Below are 20,996 nucleotides of genomic sequence, written 5' to 3'. Positions count from 1 at the left end.
TTAAAAGCATTTTCTAAGCCTGTAAGGTACTATATCAGTGTTAATACTTCTCCTTAATTATATTCAGGACCTTAGCACATAGATGTTTGATAAATACTCTTGTCTCACGAAGCCTCCTCAGCTTTATGACCTATTTGTCACTTTCTTTTTTGTTTTGTTCAAGTTTTGTTTTTATTTTGTGTTAGTCCTAGGGCTTAAACTCAGAGCCTGGGCTCTATCCCTGAACTTTTTTCCTTGGGGCTAGCGCTCTGCCACTTGAACCATGGTTACACTCTGGCTTTTTGGTGTTTAATTGGAATGGAAATAAGATTCTCATGCACTTTCCTGCCTAGTCTGACTTTCAACCATGATCCTCAGAACTCGGCCTCCTCAGAGGGAACTACCAGCATCCAGCTTGTTTGTTTCTGAAATTGAGTCTTGTTATGGAGCCCAGGCTAACACGGTAGTCCTTTCCTTCACTTCTCAAGTATTGGGATCACAGATGTGTACTACCATTCCTTGTCATTCTTCAAGAAACAAATGAAGTCAGAATCCTGACTTACCTTCAACCAACTTGGCCTGTTAAATTGCTTTTGGAGTTTTTAATGAACATTATACAATCTGGTGCTTGTATTGTACTTTGAAATCCTACAATTCCAAAGGGTGAAAGAAACTCAAATTTCTAGAGTCATTTTATTGAGGCTACAACAGGAGAAAGCATTTGCACAGCAGGGCTGGAGTTGTAGACAATAGTTTTGATGATAGTTCAATGTTCTGTCCACCGTTCCATCAATGTTACCTGCGTCCTGTGTGATTGACTAAGTTAGGTACATTGATTGAAATGGTAATGATGCTGCTGTTGATTCAGGCTGTCCCTGTCAAGTCAAGGAAGTACAGTCTGAAGGCAAATGCTAGTGGCTCATACCTGTAATCCTAGCTAATCAAAAATTGAGATCTGAGGATTGGGATTTCAAGCCAGCCTTGATAGGAAACAAAGATTCTTACCTCACTTAAACACCAAAAAGCTGAAGTGGAGTTGTGGTTTGAGTAGTAGCTTTCTAGCCTTGACTGAAAATGCTAAGGGAAAGCTCCCTGAATTCAAGCCCCAGTACCAACACCAAAAAAAAAAAAAAAAAAAAAAAAAAAAGTACAGTCGTTCTGGTTATTTTGCAGAAGAAAAAACAACTTAATTAGTGTATATTTGTCTAACCTCAGTGCATTTATTGTTGCTTTTTTTTCCCTCTTCTGGCTTCCTCGTCCTCAGAACTCTAAGCTCTCAGCACTGACTGCTGTGGTTCCAGACATCCCAGGTTTCCGCAAGATCCTACCCCGCTCGGATTATATCATTATCCCCAAGAACAGCCTTCAGGAGGACCGAAGCTGCCCTCAAATAGAGCTATGTATGGCTCAGAACCAGTTACCCTCTAAAGGACTTCCTCTTGTGTCCAACACTGTCTCAGAGACAGTTTCCAGCCATGCAAGCATGGCAGAGCAGTGCTTGGCTGTGGAGGCATTGGCTGAGGAGGTGGGAGCCCTTGCTCAGCCAGGTGGTGCTGTACAGGAGATTGCCACGTCAGAGATCCTCAGCCAAGATATGCTGCTGGAGGAGGCTTCCTTGGAGGTAGGGGAGAGCCACCAGCCTTACCAGACAAGCTTGGTAATTGAAGAGACCCTATTGAACGGCTCACCAGACTTTACCCCCGGAAGCCTGGCTATGCCCCACCCCCAACTTGGGGAGGGCGTGTCAGTGGTAACAGTTATGAGGGTAAGTGGCTTTGGTACTACTATTGTCTTTTGCTTTACCTGGAGCTACTTACTATAAAGCCAGCCAGAAGCACCATGTTGAGATTTTGGAATAATGGTCATTTAAAGTGATGGTATAGCACTTGTGCTGACAGTAATTTACTGAGTGCTTCTGAGTCTGAAGCTTGCTAAAGTTCTCGTAGTGCTTGACCTACATTTCCATCACCACCTTAGGTACATAAGTGAAAATTAAGTCATCTGAAAGGCAAAGCCAGGAGTTGTCTGGTTAACAATATCACCAGGATTTTGTGTTCCTGAGATTTCAACACATAATGCTTGAGTTGTAGATAAAAAAAACATTAAAAGGAATTTCTGGGCATAAAAAGACAAGTTCAGGTTGATAACTGAGAAAGAAAGGCATTAGTCCATTAATGTGGGAGTCATGCTTAGTTGAAGGGAAAGTAGCAGTCTCATTGATTTCATAACTTTTACCTTGATGGGATTGTAGCCTCAGAGATGAATGTCAAGACTAGCACCCTACCACTTCTGGTGGTTAATTGGAGACAAGAGTCTCACAGATTTTCCTGCATGGGCTGGCTTTGAACAGTGATCCTTTGATCTCAGCCTGTTGAGATGACAGGATTACAGGTGTTGAGCCATTGGTGCCCTGCTGAGATGAGAGTCTTTTGATCCAGTCTAAGAGGTATTACTCTGGTTGGGTTAAGATAGGTACCCCTACAAAAAAGTCCTTCCCAGGCCTAGTCCTTTTTGTTATTGTTTTGATGCTGTTTATGATGAAAAAAAAAATGGTTAAAACGAGTTAGATTCTTTAAGAACTCGTGACAGGGTCAGAATAATTTAGTTCTCTTACTGACTGCTTAATGTTCCCTTGGAAGTCTTAAGTCTCCCAGAATTAGTTTTGTTTTGTTTGGTTTGGTTTTTAGGCTGTAAACTGAGGATCACACATTTTCTCTTATAGTTTTCTTTGTCTTAATTTTTTGTAAGTCATGGGACTTGAACTCTGGGCCTGAGTGCTGTCCCTGAGCTCTGTAGCTCAAAGCTACCACCCTGAGCCACAATGCCACTTCTGGTTTTCTGGTGGTTAATTAGAGATAAGAGTCTCACAAACTTTTTAGTGTCAGGCTGTCTTTGAACTTTGATCCTCAGATCTCAGCCTCCAGAATAGCTAGTACAGGTGTGAGCCACCACACCCAGCTTGTCTTTCTTTGGTCTGTTTGTTTGTTTGTTTGTTTCTTCTTTCCCAGTCCTTCGGCTTGAGCTCAGGGCCAGGTCACTGTCCTTGCACTTTCTCAAGGCTAGTGTTTTACCACTTGAGCCCTAGCACCACTTCCAGCTTTTTCTGTGTATGTGGTACTGGGGAATAGAACCCAAGACTTCACGAATTCTTTCGTTTTGAGATAACCAGAGACTTCTTTTTCCTCCCTCCCTCCCTCCCTCCCTCCCTCCCTGCCACAGTGCTACTTCTGGCTTTTTCTGTGTATGTGGTACTAAAGAATCAAACCCAGGGCTCCATATATCCGAGGCAAGCAATCTACCACTAGGCTGCTTTCCCAGCCTGAGGTCTGTTTCTTTTGATAGGCATTTGGCCTTGACTGATTATTGCAGGTGTGTGGGTGCCCTCGAGTGTTCTGCACCTTTTCAATGACACTCCTTTTCATTGCCCACAGGATTCCAGTGAAGGAAGCTCTTCTGCACCAGCTGCTCAGTTCATCATGGTGCCTCTACCTGCCTACTCAGTTGTGGAGAATCCCACCTCTATCAAACTGGTCAGTACATGGAGAATAGGTGATAATTAGAGCCCTTTAAGAATACTCTTACCGGGGCTGGGAGTTTGGCCTAGTGGTAGAGCGCTTGCCTCGCATGCATGAAGACCCGGATTCGATTCCTGGGTACCACATATGCAGCAAAAAAAAAAAAAAAAAAAAAAAGCCAGAAGTGGTGCTGTGGCTCAAGTGGTAGAGCCCTAGCCTTGAGAAAATCCAGGGACAGTGCTCAGGCCCTGAGCCCAAGCCCAGGACTGGCAAAAAAAAAAAAAAAAAAAAAAAAAAGAATACTTAACCTAATTTTCTAAAACTCTTAGAACCTTAGGAGACCGAGGCTAGCAAAGGCCTTGGTTATTTGATGTGTGTTTACAAGTTGTGCTTGTATAATGGAGCTCTCAGTAAGCCACAAACTTCCCTTAAATCATATGATTTTCCTGAGATAGGTTCCATGGGTTTTATTCAATTCTCAGAGGCAAATGAGTTTGAAAAATTAAGGAGCCTCTGATCCAGTTAAACACTGTGTATAGATTAGAAAATAGGTCCAAAGAAGAGAAAGGATTTCAAGGCCTCTAAGCTGTAAACCAAAACCAGGATTCTGGTTTCTTGAATCTCTGTGGATGTATTTTTCCATCAGCTGGGCTGAGATTTATCTCTAAATGTTTTTTTTTTTTGGTAGTTGTGATGATGTGTAAAAGGTTTCTCAGTGTGTTCCTGGCTAGTATATTGTAATACAATTTTTGTGTTTTTATTTGGGGGGCGGGTAGGGGTTGATATTAGAATTTGAAGTTGAACTCTGGGCAGACCTGAATTCTAACACTTGAACCCTGTCCCTAGCTCTGTTTGTTTTCATTGAAACATTTTTGCCAGACTTGCCTGGACTACCATTTTCTTATTTATGCTTCCTGTTATAGCTGGAATGACAGGAACCTATCACCAGGCCTAACTTAATGGTTTAGTTGGGGGTCTTTTAGTGTTGCCTGATCATATTGACTAGGCAGGTTTGTTAGCACTGATTAACATTTTAAGTTTCTTTTTGTATATGTGTACATGTGCGTGCTGGTCTTGGGGCTTGAACTCAGAGTCTGTGCACTGTCCCTGAGACTTTTTTTGCTCAAGGCTAGCATTCTACCACTTGAGCCACAGCTTCACTTCTAGCTGTTTGGTGGGTAAGTAGAGATAAGTCTATAGACTTTCCTGCCCTGGCTAGCTTTGAACCTTGATCCTTAGATCCCTTTCTCCTGAGTAGCTAGGATTACAGGTATAAGTCCCCAGCACCTAGCTCTATATTCCAGCCTACATGTCTTTGTATTCTTTTATTAGATTATCTGGGTAAGTATAGTACAATGCTGAAGAGAATTTTGAAGAACAGTATTGTCTTATTTATCCTATGAGTAAGGATTCAGTCTTTCACAGTTAAAAGTATGATGTTAGCTATATGTTTTTCATTACTAACTTTTAGTTTAGGACCTACATCTATTTCCGATTTGCTGTGATTTTATTTATAATGTATGTTGGGTTTTGCCAAACACATTTTTCTGTGTTTATTGAAATTTTATTAAATTTCTTTTCTAGCTAATGAACTTCATTATTTTTTAGATGTTAAGCCCAGTAAGCATTCCTAGGATAAACCCCACTTGACATGTTTTATTACCCTCTTGCATACTGTTGAATTTAATGTACAATTTGATTAGGATTTTTGTGTCCATGTTCATGAAAGATGTTGGTTTCTAGTTTTCTTGAACAGTGTGTTTTATTAGGGTGAGGCTTGCTTCATAAAGTGTGTTAGGAAGTTTTAACTCTCCTCAGTTTCCTGAAGAGTTGGTATATATTCACATTATTTCTTCATTGTTCTATACAATTGCTAGTGAAGACATATGGGCTTGGAGTTTTCTTTGTGCTTTGATGTTGAACTTCATGTTCAGTTTAAAATCTTACATAAGATTATTTAGAATACATCTTTTTGAGAGGGTATATGAGTATGTGCATGTATGTATTTTGATGATCCAGGAATGTATCATTTTAATCACATTTGTTTCCTTTTTAAATTGTAGTAAAACAAGCTTAAAATTTACCACTTGAACCATTTTAAAGTATACATTTTACATCAATGTTTACATCTTGGTTTTTCATTTAATAGAATGTTTTCAAACCATATCCACCTGTAATAGTTACCAGAATCTTATTTTTATGGTGTATGTATGTTTCTGTACATATCATACTATCTGTATTACCATGCAAACACATAAAGTACTTTCCTGAACATTTGAGCTATTTATGGCTCTCTTTTGGCTACTGTAAATAATGCTACTATGAATTTTAGTGTACAAGTATTAGTTTGAGTCCCATATTCTGTTTACTCAGGCATATAACTGAGTAGAATTGTTGGATCATAATTGTTGTTTAAATTTTGAAGAACTTGTATCCTTTTAATATGTATAGAGTCTGTGGTTAATTCACTATCAGTTTTATTGATCTCAAGGAATTAACCCTTGGTTTTATTGATTTTTCTCTGTTTTTGTTTTCTATTTCAGTGAGCATTTGTTTTTCTGGGGTTTTTGTTTGTTGGGTTTTTTTTTAGTGCCAGTCCTAGGGCTTGAACTCTGGGCTTTTATGTTCAAAACTAGCTCTTTTGAGCTACAGCTCCACATATGGCTTTTTTGATGGTTAATTGGAGATAAATGTCTCACCAACTTTCTTGCCAGAACTGGCTTCGAGCCACAATACTCATATCTCAACTTCCTGAGTAGCTAGGTTATGGGTGTGAGCCACCAGTGCCCTGCTTGTTTTCTAGTTTTTTGTTTTTTATTTTTTATTTTATTTTTTTGTTTGTTTAGTCATGGGGACTGGACTCGGCCCTGAACACTGTCCTTGGGCTTTCTCAAGGCTAGAACTCTACTGCTTGAGCCACAGCACCACTTCCAGCTTTTTTTTTTTTTTTTCAATGTATGTGATACTGAGGAAACAAACCCGGGTCTTTGTGCATGCTAGGCAAGCACTCTTACCACTAGGCCAAATTCCCAGCCTGTTTTCTAGTTTTTTAAGGTTAGAAGCTGATATCATTTGACTTGAGGCCCTCTTTTTAATATAGATGCCTAATATTTTAAATTTTCTTCTAAGCACTACTTTAATGGCATCGCACAAGGTCTGATACAATATATTTTTTCATTCAACTCAGATTCCTAATTTACTTTGTTGACTTATAGGTCATATGAATGTGCATTTTCCAGAAACCTTTCTGTTAATGATTTATATTGCCTAATACCATTTTGGGCAGAGCTTTATGGTTTTTAAACTTGAATCCTTTCAAGTTGATTTTTTTATTTAGTTAATTAGCTAAATTTTATTCATATTGGTACTAGGGTTGGAACTCAGGGCCTGGGTGCTCTTCTTTAACTTTTTCATTCTAGGCACTTGCTCTATCTCTTGAGCCACACCTCCACTTTTGGCTTTCTTACTGGTTAATTGGCTAAAAACCATGGTCCTTATATCTTACTCTCCTTAGTAATTAGGATTATAAGCTTGAGCCACCAATATCTGGCCTTTGGAATTATTTTATGGTCTAGAATATGATCTGATGAATATTTTTAATTCTTTTTAAATGTGTTTTCTGTATCAAATCAGGTCAGTTTGATAATATTGTTCGGCTCTTTTATACTCTTTCTGATTTTTTTTGTCAACTTATTCAATCAGTTATTAAGGCAACCAACTTCTATTACGTATATTTTGGTTATGTTTTATATTTTGACTTACATTGTAAATGTACATTATTGTTACATCCTCTTGATAAATTGACTCCTTCCTTATGATAAAATGACTTTATCTGTCTCTGATACTCAGCTTTTTAAAAAGCTACTATTAGCAAGGTGTATCTTCCGAATATTTTTGGATTTTAATATTTTATTGGATTCACCGAGTAGTATGCCACCTTTTATCACTTGAAAAAGTCCTAAGTGAAAATTTGAGATGTTTGATATTCTTTCTACAGATGTTCTAGTAATGTTTTTCCAAACTGACAGTTCTTTTTCAATTTGTACTATTTGTTCTCTTCAGTGTACTACCATTATAATGTATTGAAATACAAATGAGAAAATTTAGTGTTGTTGGTATGGAATACAATTTTAAATACACATCAATGTACCAACATAATATAATGCTAAACAATGAAATAACTAAGTTAAGGAAATAATACAAAATTTTCCTTGAAAAAAAAAATCAGTGTTAACAATGAAATTCTATGCTGTTGTCAGAATGACATCCCCCTATTTGTAAGGAAATGGAAAGACTTAGAAAAAACCATATTAAGTGAAGTAAGCCAGACTCAAAGAAACAAAGGCTCAGTGGTTTTCCTCATTTGTCATAATCAGTAGAAACCTTGGGCTTTCCTAGCAGAGATTTACAATGGAGCAAAACCTAGATACATAAGGCCATATAGAATGACGCTAAATGAAAGGACCTCCAGGATATAGAAACAAAAGCCATATAATGAGTAATTGTTGTTCTTAATGTACTATGTTATCTCTCATCTGTTTTGCTGTCCTTTGGTTATCTCATATGGTTACAGTATCTTACTTTGTTATCTGATATATTGAATATATATTTATTTCGTTATTTGAAATGGGACAGGGAAGGGGAAAAACAAGATTAGGGGCAGAGGTGGGGGAAGGGAAATGGGGACCATGACATGAGAAAGGGTATCAATGTTTGTGCAGTAATGCACCTTCTATCTGGTGAATATAATGTAACCCTTCTATTAATTACAGTAAAAATATATGAAAAAAACAGTGCTAAATAATGAAATAATTGATTAAAATACAAAATAATAATTAAAATAATAAAAAAGAAAACAATACAAAATTTTCTTGAAAAAATTAAATAAAAATTTGAAAACTACTCCATAAACCAGCATGAAAATAATGAGTAAGCTAATATGGGAGTCATTTATAAAATAACATCACTAATACAATATTCTATCACTCCCCATCTTCCTTTGTATAGAATTCACTCTGTAATAACCATCAGGTAGTCCCCTTCTCTGGCAACCAATGTCCTATGAGATGTCCCTAGAGTTTGACCACTTCCCAACAGCCTCTGCCTTGTCTGACCTGGAGATATTCCTTCTCATAACTCATTATAACAAGGCCTGAGAGAATGCCACCAATGCCGGGTCCCAAAATACATACAGTAGGATAAGAGCTCACTTCTCTTAAGTGGTGGCTACCAAGCCTTTAGATAGTAATGATCTCAAACTCATCATTTGCATCAATCTATAGAAAAAGGGGAGGGGGGGCTCATTGCTCAACCCTGCAAATTCTTGATGGTGCTGGATATTAGGCAGCAGTGACATGATCTTCCCTGTGGTGGAGTTCTCCAGTGGGCCTACTCGGACCTTTCCTTGGACAGACTCTACTTAGTCTTTAAGTTGTACCACTTTAGACCTTTGCTGCTCCTCCATAACTTTAATCCTGACCTGCAAGATGCAATAGCAGCTCCTTCAGCTCCTCCTGCCTCCTCTTCTCCTGGGACAGTCAGCTGACACACTAATCTCTTTCCTGATACAGCTCATCTAAGACTTCCATCTATTCTTTTTGGAAATCTATGGACTCTTCAGTGGCGCTGAGGTGTTCTGATAGCTGGCTGCATTGATGTTGGAGGTCATCCATCTGGCAGTCCACCGTGTTGGGCAGGTTGTACATGAAGCAGATTTTCATCTTCTTGTGTACCTGTGTGTCCTGCTTCCTCTCCCTAGGCATGCTATGGTTCCAGCTCTTGGGGAAGAGGGCCTAGCACTTCAGCTTTATCTGGCACTGGGCTGCCAGGTTGGCCAGATACCCACAGCGAGCCTGCTGCTCTGGCAGTTGCCAGCCAAGCTTTGCCTTCTTTGAGTCAGCCGTGGATAGTACTTCTAGGTTCATTGATTGTGGGTTGTTTGCTTCCTCTGAGACAGTTGCATTCTCTGGGACAGTCACATCAAGAGGAGTTGCCCTTTTACTTCTTTGCTTAGACCTTCATCTTTCCCAGGGGAAGTCAGGAAGCTCAGTTGGGCCCGCAGCTGTCTGTTCTCATGTCTTGTTGCTTCCAGGCACTTCAGAGTGTCCTGTAACTTTTGAGATACTGTCTGGTTCCCCAGCTTAGTCTGCACCTGTTCCTGCTTCAACTGCTCCAGCAACTGGGTCTGCCTCAGCAAGTGCTGCTGCAGGTTCTCCTTCTCTGAGATCAGCTGCTGACTAGAGGCTGTGTGTTGTTCACAGGTGGCTCTTGAGCTCCTGCAATTGGGCCAGGTACTAGTCATGCAGCTCTTGAGCCACTTGGCTCTTGAACTCAACCATGTCTTTCCATTCTTCCAACTTCTACTCTAGCTTTTGTTTCTTCACCTGCTGCTCTCAGTGCAGGATGCTGGCAAGCTCCCCCTCCTCAGAGCTCAGCCTGTGGAAAGCATCCTGCAGCTGAGCCAGCTGGTATTTCATTTTGCATCAGTGTGCATCTTATGGTCTTGTGTTCCATTTCCTTTTTTTTTTGAGAATCTTTCACCTATCCTTAGCATGGCTGATCCCATTCCCCGGCCTTCTTCTCTAGCACTCACAGTTCTGCTGCTCTAAGTTCTGGAGACTGAGGTTCTGGTTTTCCTCTACCTGGATGTAAAGTTGCTTCTCCAGCTCCTTCAGCAACTTGAAAACCTGAGCGTGCAGCTGCTGCTCAATCTCCTGAAGGGAGCTCTGACATCTGCTTTCTCAGTTCTGCCAAGTTGGTCTCTGTCCAACACCTTCCTCACTTCTTGTTCTCTCTCCTCTTTTAGTTGGCTCATCTGCTCTAATAGCTGAGGGTGGAACTTTCCACCCTCAGGTCCTCTTCAAAAGTGTCTCTCTCCAACTTTAATTCTGTCACCAACTCTTACGTTGTCTAGTTGTTTTTTCGACTCTACCCACTACACTAGTTTATTGGACCTTGTGGAGTTTGATCTTCATGTCAGGCTTCTGTGTCCGGGAGCACTTCCAGCCTTTTGAGTTCTAGGTTCTTGTTGGTCTCATTCTGTGTGGTAGAGACTGCAGACAGTATCTTCCCTAGCTCTGTGACTCACTGCTATGAAGCCTGCAGGTGGCTGGCAAAACCAGTTCCAATTATCTTTCTTTAGACACTTGCTGCATGTGGGCCAAGGCAGATTGTAAATCGAATTTTTCTGACAACAGCATCTGTATTGATAACTTGTGGAGCTCCAGCTCTGTTTTCAGTGTTTCCTATACACAGGCCATCTTCTTGTTCTCTTTTCCCTGTTGATCCTGCAGGTCTCTAGTCTCTCTGTAGAGCTGCTGGTTTTTGTCCTCTGCTGGAGTCCAAGGCCAGCACCAGGTGTTGGCAGCACCTTTCCAGATCCTCTGTGTTATTGAGGTGTGTGGCAAGCACTCTTGACTCTGGAAGCTCTGACTGTGCCCAGAGGTAGGGGAGTCTCGCAGTCTGCATGATCTTTGGCTGCACCCTCAGTTGAATTACAGTCTCCAGTGGTGTTTGTCTTGGGGTTACCTTTTTTTTTTTTTTTTTGGTCAGTCCTGGGCTTGGGCTCATGGCCTGAGCACTGTCGTTGGGTTTTCTCAAGGCTAACGCTCTACCACTTGAGCCATAGCACCACTTTTGGTTTTTTTCTATGTATATGGTACCAAAGAATCGAACCCAGGTCTTTGTGCATGCTAGGCAAGTACTCTACCAAACTCCCGGCCCCAGGGATTACCTTTTTTAATTTTTCTCTTTTTCTTAGGATTGTACTGGCCCATCAGGACAATTCCTCTGCTGGAATCCTTGTCATAGTTTCCTTCCTGCAGTGAATTTCTTTTAGTCTTGTTCGCTCAGACATCCCAGTACTAGGACAGGGAAGATGGAAGATTTGGGCCCACATTCCTAGGCTCTCTAAAATCACCTCTATTCTTGAATTCACCACCAACTGCCTACTTTGTACTGTATCTCCAAACCCACCTTAATTCTCTGTCACCACTCAGCACCTCTTCCTCTCTATTATTGGTAGTGGTGTAAGCAAACAGGGTATATCAGTGCTACTAGGCAGCATAGAATGTGGGTATGGCCTCAATTCTTGAATCCCCACTGGCCAGAGAGGACCATGAAAATGGGGGTGTGGTCACAATCTTGATTCAGGTTGAATGGATGGAGTCATATTGAGAGCTTCTCCTGTAGCCCCCTCCCCATATAACCCTATCCAATTTGCTTTTGTTGGTTAGGTGCATAGTTTTATAAGTCCCCTTCCCTGGCTTCCATAAACCAACTGGTTACCAGTTCCCATCAGGCTTCCAACTGCCCTTCAGGAAGTAGCACCAAGGAACATAGCCATCTTTCCACATCCAGTGTCTTCAGGTCTTCACCCCATGCAGAATTAGCTGTATTGTTCTGACCATATTTGCCACTGAGGTTCATAATGCCCTTGCTATAACTTGCTTTTCCAGTCACTCTGGGACTGAGGTCATCCTGAGTTCAGGGTTTCTGAACAGCACATACTCCACCCACTGGCTGGTGACTTCAGAGGATTGGGAATCACAGTCATGGGAGAAATGACATAGAATTCCATGCTGCTGATGTCCAGAAGAATGCTCACGCAGCACAGAAAGAACTGGCCGATAACTAGAAATATATCTGTTAGTTGAGCAGTCAGCTAACCAGCCACATCCAAATGATGTTCACTGTGTTCAGAATCCAGCTTCTGGGGCAGCCCTATGCATGCACTGCAGAGCCTGAGCCCTTGCATATCTACGTCAGCACTGGAATGATTGGTTGTCCTCTATTGATTGGTTGAAATGATTGATGAGTTCATTTTGTTGGCCATCATTTCCCTCATTAAAAATTCATGTTGGTTGTGGTAGTATACACCTAAAGTTCTCTCTGCTCAAGTCACTTCTTTAGGTTGTGGCATTGTCTTCAGAATGCCACTGTGAAATGCATGTTACCAGGACTTGGGAGTGTTGACAACTCTTCATTCCTTCCACTAAGATATGTTTCCACAGTTTTAACCAGCAGGTTATTTAAACTGTATTTAAACTGTGTTTGCTTTCAGTTTTTCTTAGCACTTTGGATATAAAAGCAGGACCCACATGACAATTTTTTTTTACACTTTTCATTTCATGTTATTTTCACTACTCCAATATAGAATATGTTATAATGAATAGTGGCATATAGACACCTTACAGTCTTTTCAAGTACTAAATGCCAGTCTTTTCTGCTTTCTCCAACAAAATAACAAAATTTCAAGAGATGATGATGCCATTATCTTCTGCTAAATTCTAGAAATGGTAGTTCTTAAAACCATACACATTATTTTACCATTTCTTAACATTTTTTTATATGTTTACCCTATTTCCTGGTGTAAAAAAAACCCAACAACCATGAAAACAACATGATAACATTGAACTACAAAATTGACTTTGGGAATATAGGAGGTACTTTTTTAATTTTCTTATTTTTAAGTTGTTTAAAAAAATATGGTAAAGCATTTTGAGAGATGGGGGAAAAGGGAACTTACAGTTGTGAGTAGAACTTACAGTTCTACTTGGAGAGTTTAAGGCATTTGCAGCACTAAGATGAACTAAACTAGCTCTACCATCTAATTAATCTTTACCCCAGCATGTAAAGAGAGGGGTGTGTGTGTGTGTGTGTGTGTGTGTGTGTGTGTGTGTGTGTGTGTGTGTGTTATACACTGGGGCTTGAAATCATGCTGTTCCTTAGCTTAAGGCTGGCACTCTGCCACTGCAGCTATAACTCTACTCCTGTTTGGTGGTTAATTGGAGATAGTCATGGACTTTCTTACCTGAGCTGACTTTGATCCTTGCTTCTTAGATCTCTGCCTTCTAAGTAACATGGATTACAGGCATACACCTATGGCACCCAGCAATAATATATATTTTAATTTTTTTTTTCCAGTCCTGGGCTTAAGCTCAGGGCCTGAGGACTGTCCTTGGACTTTCTCAAGGATAGAACTCTACCACTTGAGCCTCAGCACCACTTCTGGCTTTTTCTAAGTATATGGTACCAAGGAATCAAACTCGGGTCTTCGTGCATGCTAGGCAAGCACTCTACCACTAGGCCAAACTCCCAGCCCAATAATATATATTTTAAAGTCATCACAATCTGCCTGTGCTCAGGGACAGCACTCAGGCCCAGAGTTCAAGCTCCACAACCAACAAAAAGACAGAGAGAGAGAGACAGAGAGAGATTCTATTGCACTGCTGGTGGAAATGTAAACTAGTACAACCACTCTGGAAAGCAGTTTGGAGGTTCCTCAAAAAACTAAACATAAGCCAGGTGTGGTGGCACACACCTGTAATCCTAGCATCAAAAACCCCAGGATATGATAAGGACACCTGTACAGCCATGTTCATTGCTGCACTATTCACAATAGCCAAGCAATGGAAACAACCCAGATGCCCCACTGCAGATGAATGAATATAAAAGATGTGGTACAAATATACAATGGAATTCTACATAGCCACCAGACAAGATAAAATAATGGCATTCACTGGGAAGTGGATAGAGCTAGAGCAAACTATATTGAGTTAGATAAGCCAAGACCAAAGGAACAAAAGATACATGGTCTCCTTGATATGTGGGTATTAGATCTAAACAATACAAGAGCAATGACTCAGTACTCAGGTACTGCAGGTCATTAACATGAATTTGGAGATATAAATATATCTATATAGTCATAGGTCTATGATAGGATATATGTTCTATAGACATATATTGATATATAGATCGATATGTTTCAATGACAAAGACTCAGCTTAATTTTAATTATATTCTTAAATGTATTTACCAGTGATTGCATATAGAGATTTTTTTTCTTGAATACTTGTGGAACATGCATTTGAAAAAACTCAGTGTTAATAAAAAGTTTTTAATTTTTTTTTTTTAAAAAAAACTACTGGGGCCGGGAGTTTGTCCTAGTAGTAGAGTGCTTGCCTAGCATGCACAAAGACTCGGGTTTGATTCCTCAGTACTACATACATAAAAAAAAAAAAAAAAAAAAACCTGGAAGTGGCGCTGTGGCTCAAGTGGAAGAGCTCTAGCCTTGAGAAAACCCAAGGACAGTTGCTCAGGTCCTGAGATCAAGGCCTAGGACTGGCCAAAAAAATCTGAAAGTATTAAATAAGATACAAGGTACTACATGGTACTTTGGTGCTGTTAATATAAACCATCACTACCTTACTTTTCTAGTACCTAAGTAACCGTGGGCAGCTGTGTTTCCCCCTTTTGTATACTAGTTTATTATTTGTTTTGTTTTGTTTTTCCAGTCCTTCTGGAGCTTGACTCAGGGTCTGGGCACTGTCTTGAGCTTTCTCAAGGTTAGCGCTCTACCACTTGAGCCCATCACTCTTGGCTTTTTCTGTGTATGTGCAATGGAATTTCGTGCATGCTAGGCAAGAACTCTGACACTAGGCCACACTCATAGCCCCCATTTCTTTATTTCTAAAAGTGCACTTGTACCTTAGCATCTTTACAATTCTGACCTAATGATGAATAGCTAGCCTATATTCTGTTGGTCTGATAATATGTCTAGCATGGTCAGCAGATCTCAGATTGGGTTATAGCCTTGATTCTGATACACTTTTTTTCTCCCACCAAACAGACTACTACATATACCCGCCGGGGCCATGGGACATGCACCAGCCCAGGTTGCTCTTTTACATATGTCACCAGGCACAAACCACCTAAGTGCCCTACCTGTGGCAACTTCCTAGGAGGGAAGTGGATTCCAAAGGTAAGATGCATTGTCCTACTTCCTATAGGAAGTAGGCTTCCTGTTTTCCTTGGGAACAGATGACTTTTTAAAGAAGGCTTGAATTCAGGATCTTGTGCTTTCATTTGGCTTTCTTGCTCACTGCTGGCATGCTATCATATGAACCAGACCTACAGTCTCCCATTTTTCTGGTTAGTTATAGGTGAGTGTCTCAGACTCCAAAATAACTTAGATTACAGACATGAACCATTGGGACAGAAGATAATCTTTTTGTGTGTATATGTATGCAAATCCGGGGCTTGAACTCAGGGCCTAGGTGCTATCCCTTTGCTTTATTTTTGCTCAAGGCTAGCACTCTTTCACTTGATCCTCAGCTCCACTTTTAGTTCTCTTTGGTAATTAATTAGAGATCCTATAAGACCACTGCTTGTAAAAAACAAAAGCTTTCTCTGAACTTATTGTTTATTCTATTCACTTTGCCCTAGTTTTTGTTTTGTTTTGTTTTGTTTTTTTTGCCAGTCCTGGGCTTGAGCTCAGAGCCTGAGCACTGTCCTTGGGTTTTCTCAAGGCTAGAGCTCTACCACTTGAGCCACAGCACCACTTCTGGCTTTTTTCTATGTATGTGGTACATAGGAATCAAACCCTGGTCTTCGAGTATGCTAGGCAAGCACTCTACCACTAGGCCAAACTCCCAGCCTGCCCTAGTTTTTTGTTTTTGTTTTTGCTTTATTGGTCATGGGGTTTGAACTCTGGGCCTGGGTGCTGACCCTGAGCTCTTCAGCTCAAGGCTAACACTACCACTTGAGCCACAGCCCCACTTTATTGCCCTAAAATTTTAAGTTATATAAAAAATATGAGCTACAGCCCCACTTTCTTGCCTAAAATTTTAAGTTATATAAAAAATATGGCAGCTATCTCCTAGCTACCTGGTGGTGCCATTTGCCATTCTTCTCTCTGTTCCCTCTTCTTCTCCTGGGGCACCATGGCCCCCCCAATAAACTCATTTATTCTCCTCCTGGCCTCCCTCTGTGTGATGGTTTGCTTACATTGGTTCCAGACTCAGATCAAGATTTTCTCAGTGAGTCTGCCAAGACCTTGTGCCAGGTCTAAACCCATCCACAGAACCACAAAGGTAAATCTCCCTTGACTGACTGCTTCATTCCCATCCTCCAACAGCAGCTCTTATTTGCTTCTGCAGTGAGGTGAGTGACCTTTCAGCTGAGGGCTCCAGTACCAAATCAGGAAGGCCACCAGGCTACACAGAGGAAACTTTTGGCGCCAAGTCCTGAGCTCTATCAGGGAGCCTTATAAAAAGCTACTGGGCTTTTAGAGGCCCAGGTACCCAGAAATTACAGATGACTTCAATTTCCCCACTGTGTTTCATTGTACAAAATACCATTGAGAACACTGAATGGACATTTCTAGCTTCAGCTCTGCTCGTCACTTACCAAGGGGAGGAAACAGTAAAATTCTTAAGAAAAACTGCTCAATTTTGAGCCCAGTCTTAAGCCTCATACGATCAAAGTTAGCCCCAAATTTGCAACTCCAGGTGATCCCTTCATGGAATACTGGACTCCCGATACAACTTCTATGAGCGCTCAGACATGTCCTGCTCCCCCCTTCTCTATCTCTGCCTCATTTAACTGCCTGCCTGTAAAACAGGATGGGACAGGCACTAACTTCCAAAGGTATCAATGTCTGTTTAATCCCACCTAGTAAAGAACAAAAGGAAAAAAAGAAATATGGAAAGTATATATGCTTATCTCATTCAGTGCCAAAGTACAAGTTAGCAAAAGTATGCTAAACTGAATACTAATGAGCTAACTTAAACACTGTTTACTGTGCGTCTTCTATGGGAAAAAGCTATAGCAGATACAAAGGTCATTAAGATGCTTACACTGTGACATGAACAAAGGCTGTTCAGTGGTGATGACTGCTACATAAAAGTGTTAAAAGGCACATAGTCCATCAAAGGCATTTATTCTTCCATAAGGAAACGTAGGGAAATAAAGAGTTTGAACTGCAGAAGCAAGTTCTAGAATCATATTAACTATTGCTACTGTTTGATATGAGGCATCTTCTCCAAAGTCCATGTGGTAAAGGCTTGCCCTTTTAAGATGATACTTCTGGAAACTGGTTGGGGGCTTGTAGAAGATAGAGTCTAGTGGAAGGTTTTGGATGACTGGCATTATCTGAAAGGGAGGTGAGAGCCCAGTCCTTCCCACCCTCTTTAATTTCTAGTCATGAGATGAGCAGTTTTACACTGCTGTCATGATGTGCTGCCTTACCCAAGTCCCAAAACTGTCATGGACTGAGCCTGTATAGCCTTTTCTTTTTTTAATGCATATTTTTTGTGCCAATACTATGACTTGAACTCAGGGCCTGGGGCTCACATTTGGCTTTTTCCAATTATGATTGGCACTTTACCACTTGAACTATTCTTCCCGTTCTGCATTTTGCTGTTTAACTGAAGATGGAATCTCAAAATTTTTTCTGCTTGAGCTGGCTTTGAACTGTGATCTTCAGCCTCCTGAGTGGCTAAAATTATAGGTGTAAGCCACTAGCATTCAGCTTCTTTCCTCTTGATGATTATCTTGATGAACCATGCATAGTAAACAATACAATGACAATTTTTACCTGAGCCAACTTTCACAAAAACAGTACCCTCTTTTTCCTTTTCTACCTGTTGGAAAGATAATCACTGCTTTTTGTGTTTAAATGTATATATTTGTGTAAAAGTACATGTATTCTCTCTCTATATATTACATATTTGCATAGATGTCACGTACATACTGTATTATGTTTGATCAGCATTGCTTTCTGGTTGAATAAAAGCTAAGGTTCCAAGGACTTTAAAAAGTAGATCTATCTGGAGTAGCAGCTATAATTCTGAATTTTAATATTTATTTGATTGAATGAACAATAGGCCACATTTATCACTTGATTAATTTGTAAGTAAAAAATTGGTATGCTTGGCATTCTCATTATAGACACTATACAATGTCTCATACAGACACTGTATTATTCTTCCTTACATTTCTGTACTTCCTTATATGTTTTTCCACTACAGGACACCTCCATTTGTTCTGTCAATATTATTTCTTTTTCAAACTGTCGGGTTTAATAACCTTTTCACAGTTTGTACTGCTTTTCTTTTTTTTCACTTCAGTGTACTACCATCATCGTAGACAAAAAAAAAAAAAAAAATGGAAGTGTGGCCTCAGTTCTTGAATCCTGTTGGTCAGAGAGGACCATGAAAAAGGGGTGTGGTCAGAATCTTGTGATTCAGGCAGAATGGATGGAGTCCTGATGAAAGCTTTACCTGCAGCTTCTCTCCTATGAAACCTGTCCTATTTGGTAGTGCACCTGTTCTTTTTGAATAGGTGTGTAGTTTTACAAGCCACCTTTCTGGCCTCTGTTGTACAACTGTGGCCACTTGGAGAACTTAAGTGGATTCTGCTATGCTGCTGCCTTCCTGTGTTGCACATTACCATAACCATTCAACCCTGACCCTAGGGCTTAGAAAGGAGATGAGCACCATAGTTTCTTCTAGTTTTCCAACTGTTCTTCAGGAAGTGGCACCAAAAAACAGCTATCTTTCACATGTCCAATGTCTTAAAGTCTTCACTCTGTGCAGAATTAGCTCTTTTTTCTGACTATGTTTGTTGACACTTGTATTCTGCAGGGAACCCTATAGAACTTATTTTTTGCCACTGAGATTCATAATGACCTTGATATAACTTGCTCTTCCTATTGCTCTGGAATGGGAGAGTACAAGGACATCTTGGGTCTAGAGTTCTTCTCCATGAATAATGGCTTTACTGCATGCAGTACATCTAGGCCATGCATAGCAAATATTTTCTATACTAAAGGGAATTTGAAAGCCAGGTGTGGTGGCTCAGGCCTGTAATCCTAGCTACTCAGGAGGCTGAGATCTGAGGATTGAGATTCAAAGTCAGTCTGGGCACTAAAGTCTGTGAGACTCTTTATCTCCAATGAACCATCAGAAAACTGGAAGTGGTGCTGTGGCTCAAGGGCAGTAGCCTTGAGCTCAGGGACAGCCCCTAGGCCCAGAGTTCAAGTCCCACAACCAACAAAAATAAATAAAGGGAATTTGGGGCCAGGAGTTTGGCCTAGTGGTAGAGTGCTTGTCTAGCATGCATAAAGACCCGGTTTCAACTCCTTGGTACTACATAAAAAGCCAGAAGTGGTGCTGAGGCTCAAGTAGTAGAGCTCTAGCCTTGAGAAAGTCCAAGGATAGTGCTTAGGCCCTGAGCTCAAGCCCATGACTGGCAATAAATAAATAAATGTAATTTGAGCCCATAGAAATCTGTCTTTTTTATACATTTCAGTGGAATCTTACCATAGCACATGTTCCACACACTTTGCCTTAGGATCCTAGAGGACTCAGAAACAGTCATGGGAGAAATGCTGCTCCAGAATAGAGTCAGTGGAGTTTTCAGTAAGGCTAGGGATGCCTGGATCTGAAACAAATGATTTTTACAAGAAAACTGTTATTTCCTGCAGTAATCCCCTTCAGGACAAACTCTCACTGCTGCCAGTATGGAAACAGATGATATCTCTGGATTGGCAATGTGCACTGAAGTAGGAAGGGCTACCACAAGTGCAGATGCTTATCAAAAACATCTTCAGTGAACCAAATCTCTGAACCTCCAGAATTACACTGGCATTTTTTTCAGCATTCATCTGTCTGGTGAGATAGCTGGCATTGTACTGTGGGACATACCTGTAAGTTCTTTGAGGATGGATTTTTTTCCTTCATATTTTTTGGCATTCTTATTCATAGACCTTGGCTGGCATTTTCAAAGGTCAAGTCATTGACACATGTCTAATGTCACTGACATCCCCATTGCACAACACTCCTCTGCAGCTTTTTTCTTCCTACCACATCTTTCAGGCTTACCTCTTCACAGCAATTTTTAATGAGTTTGAATGTATGAGTTAATTTGACCCAGTGTATAAAGTATGTGGCATATTATTAGTCATTCTGAAGACTCACTTGGAAAAATGTGAAGCTACAGATATTTATTTGAATATGGATTGGATTTTTATGGTTTTAGGGAAGTGTAATTTGTCACAAGGATAAACATCAATACTATCTTGGACAATTTGCTATTATGGCTAAATCATTAAGAAGTAAAAAAGAATGAAAAAATATTTTTCTCAAGGGAATAAGTGGAGCAGTGAGAAACTTTTACATCGCAATTAACTGAATCTCATAAAAGCACCCTAAAGGCAAATACTTTCAGACCCACTATAACAATATATAAACTTTTTCTCTATATAAAGAAATGATCTTAGAGCATTAAAAAAAAAAAAACTAAATAATGCCAACATTACCTGGACAACAGTGGCTCACATCTAAAATTCAAGCTGTTCTGAGACCTGAGGATTGTGGCTTAAAGCCATGCCAAGCCGGAAAGTCCATGAGGCTCTTTATCTTCCAGTTATCTACCAAAAAAGCTAGACACTCAAGTAATAGAACACTAGTAGTAAGCAAAAAATTCTCCTGACTTCAGGACCTTCCCAAAATACCAAAAACAACAAAAAGCCAACATTTATTGGATAAAAACTGAATGCCAATAAGAAATTTAGTAGGAGAATAAGCTTTATCCTAACTGAGGCATTTGATACTATAGTGAAAGGAGCTAGGACTTAATAGATGTAATCTAATTTTATACTTGGAACTTTAATCTCTTCTTTTGGATACTGTTGCCTTCTCTTGCCCATAAGTATAAATA

General features: G+C 40.2%; 1 protein-coding gene across 3 annotated transcripts in view; it reads left to right on the top strand.

The window, feature by feature from the left end:
• Hmgxb3 (HMG-box containing 3) overlaps positions 1-20,996 on the top strand; it is a 55,767-nt gene that overhangs the window by 7,334 nt on the left and 27,437 nt on the right. For all 3 annotated transcript variants that reach the window (XM_090331234.1, XM_090331235.1, XM_090331233.1), the window contains exons 4-6: positions 1,244-1,744; positions 3,411-3,509; positions 15,124-15,255. In XM_090331234.1, coding sequence (XP_090187360.1) covers positions 1,244-1,744; positions 3,411-3,509; positions 15,124-15,255 — 732 coding nt within the window. The remainder of the gene's footprint in view (positions 1-1,243; positions 1,745-3,410; positions 3,510-15,123; positions 15,256-20,996) is intronic.

The sequence above is a fragment of the Megascapheus bottae genome, chromosome 4 (assembly GCF_031878675.1).
Source record: "Megascapheus bottae isolate mThoBot1 chromosome 4, mThoBot2.hap1, whole genome shotgun sequence".
Lineage (NCBI taxonomy): Eukaryota > Metazoa > Chordata > Mammalia > Rodentia > Geomyidae > Megascapheus > Megascapheus bottae.
This window is presented reverse-complemented; position numbering and strand designations above follow the sequence as displayed.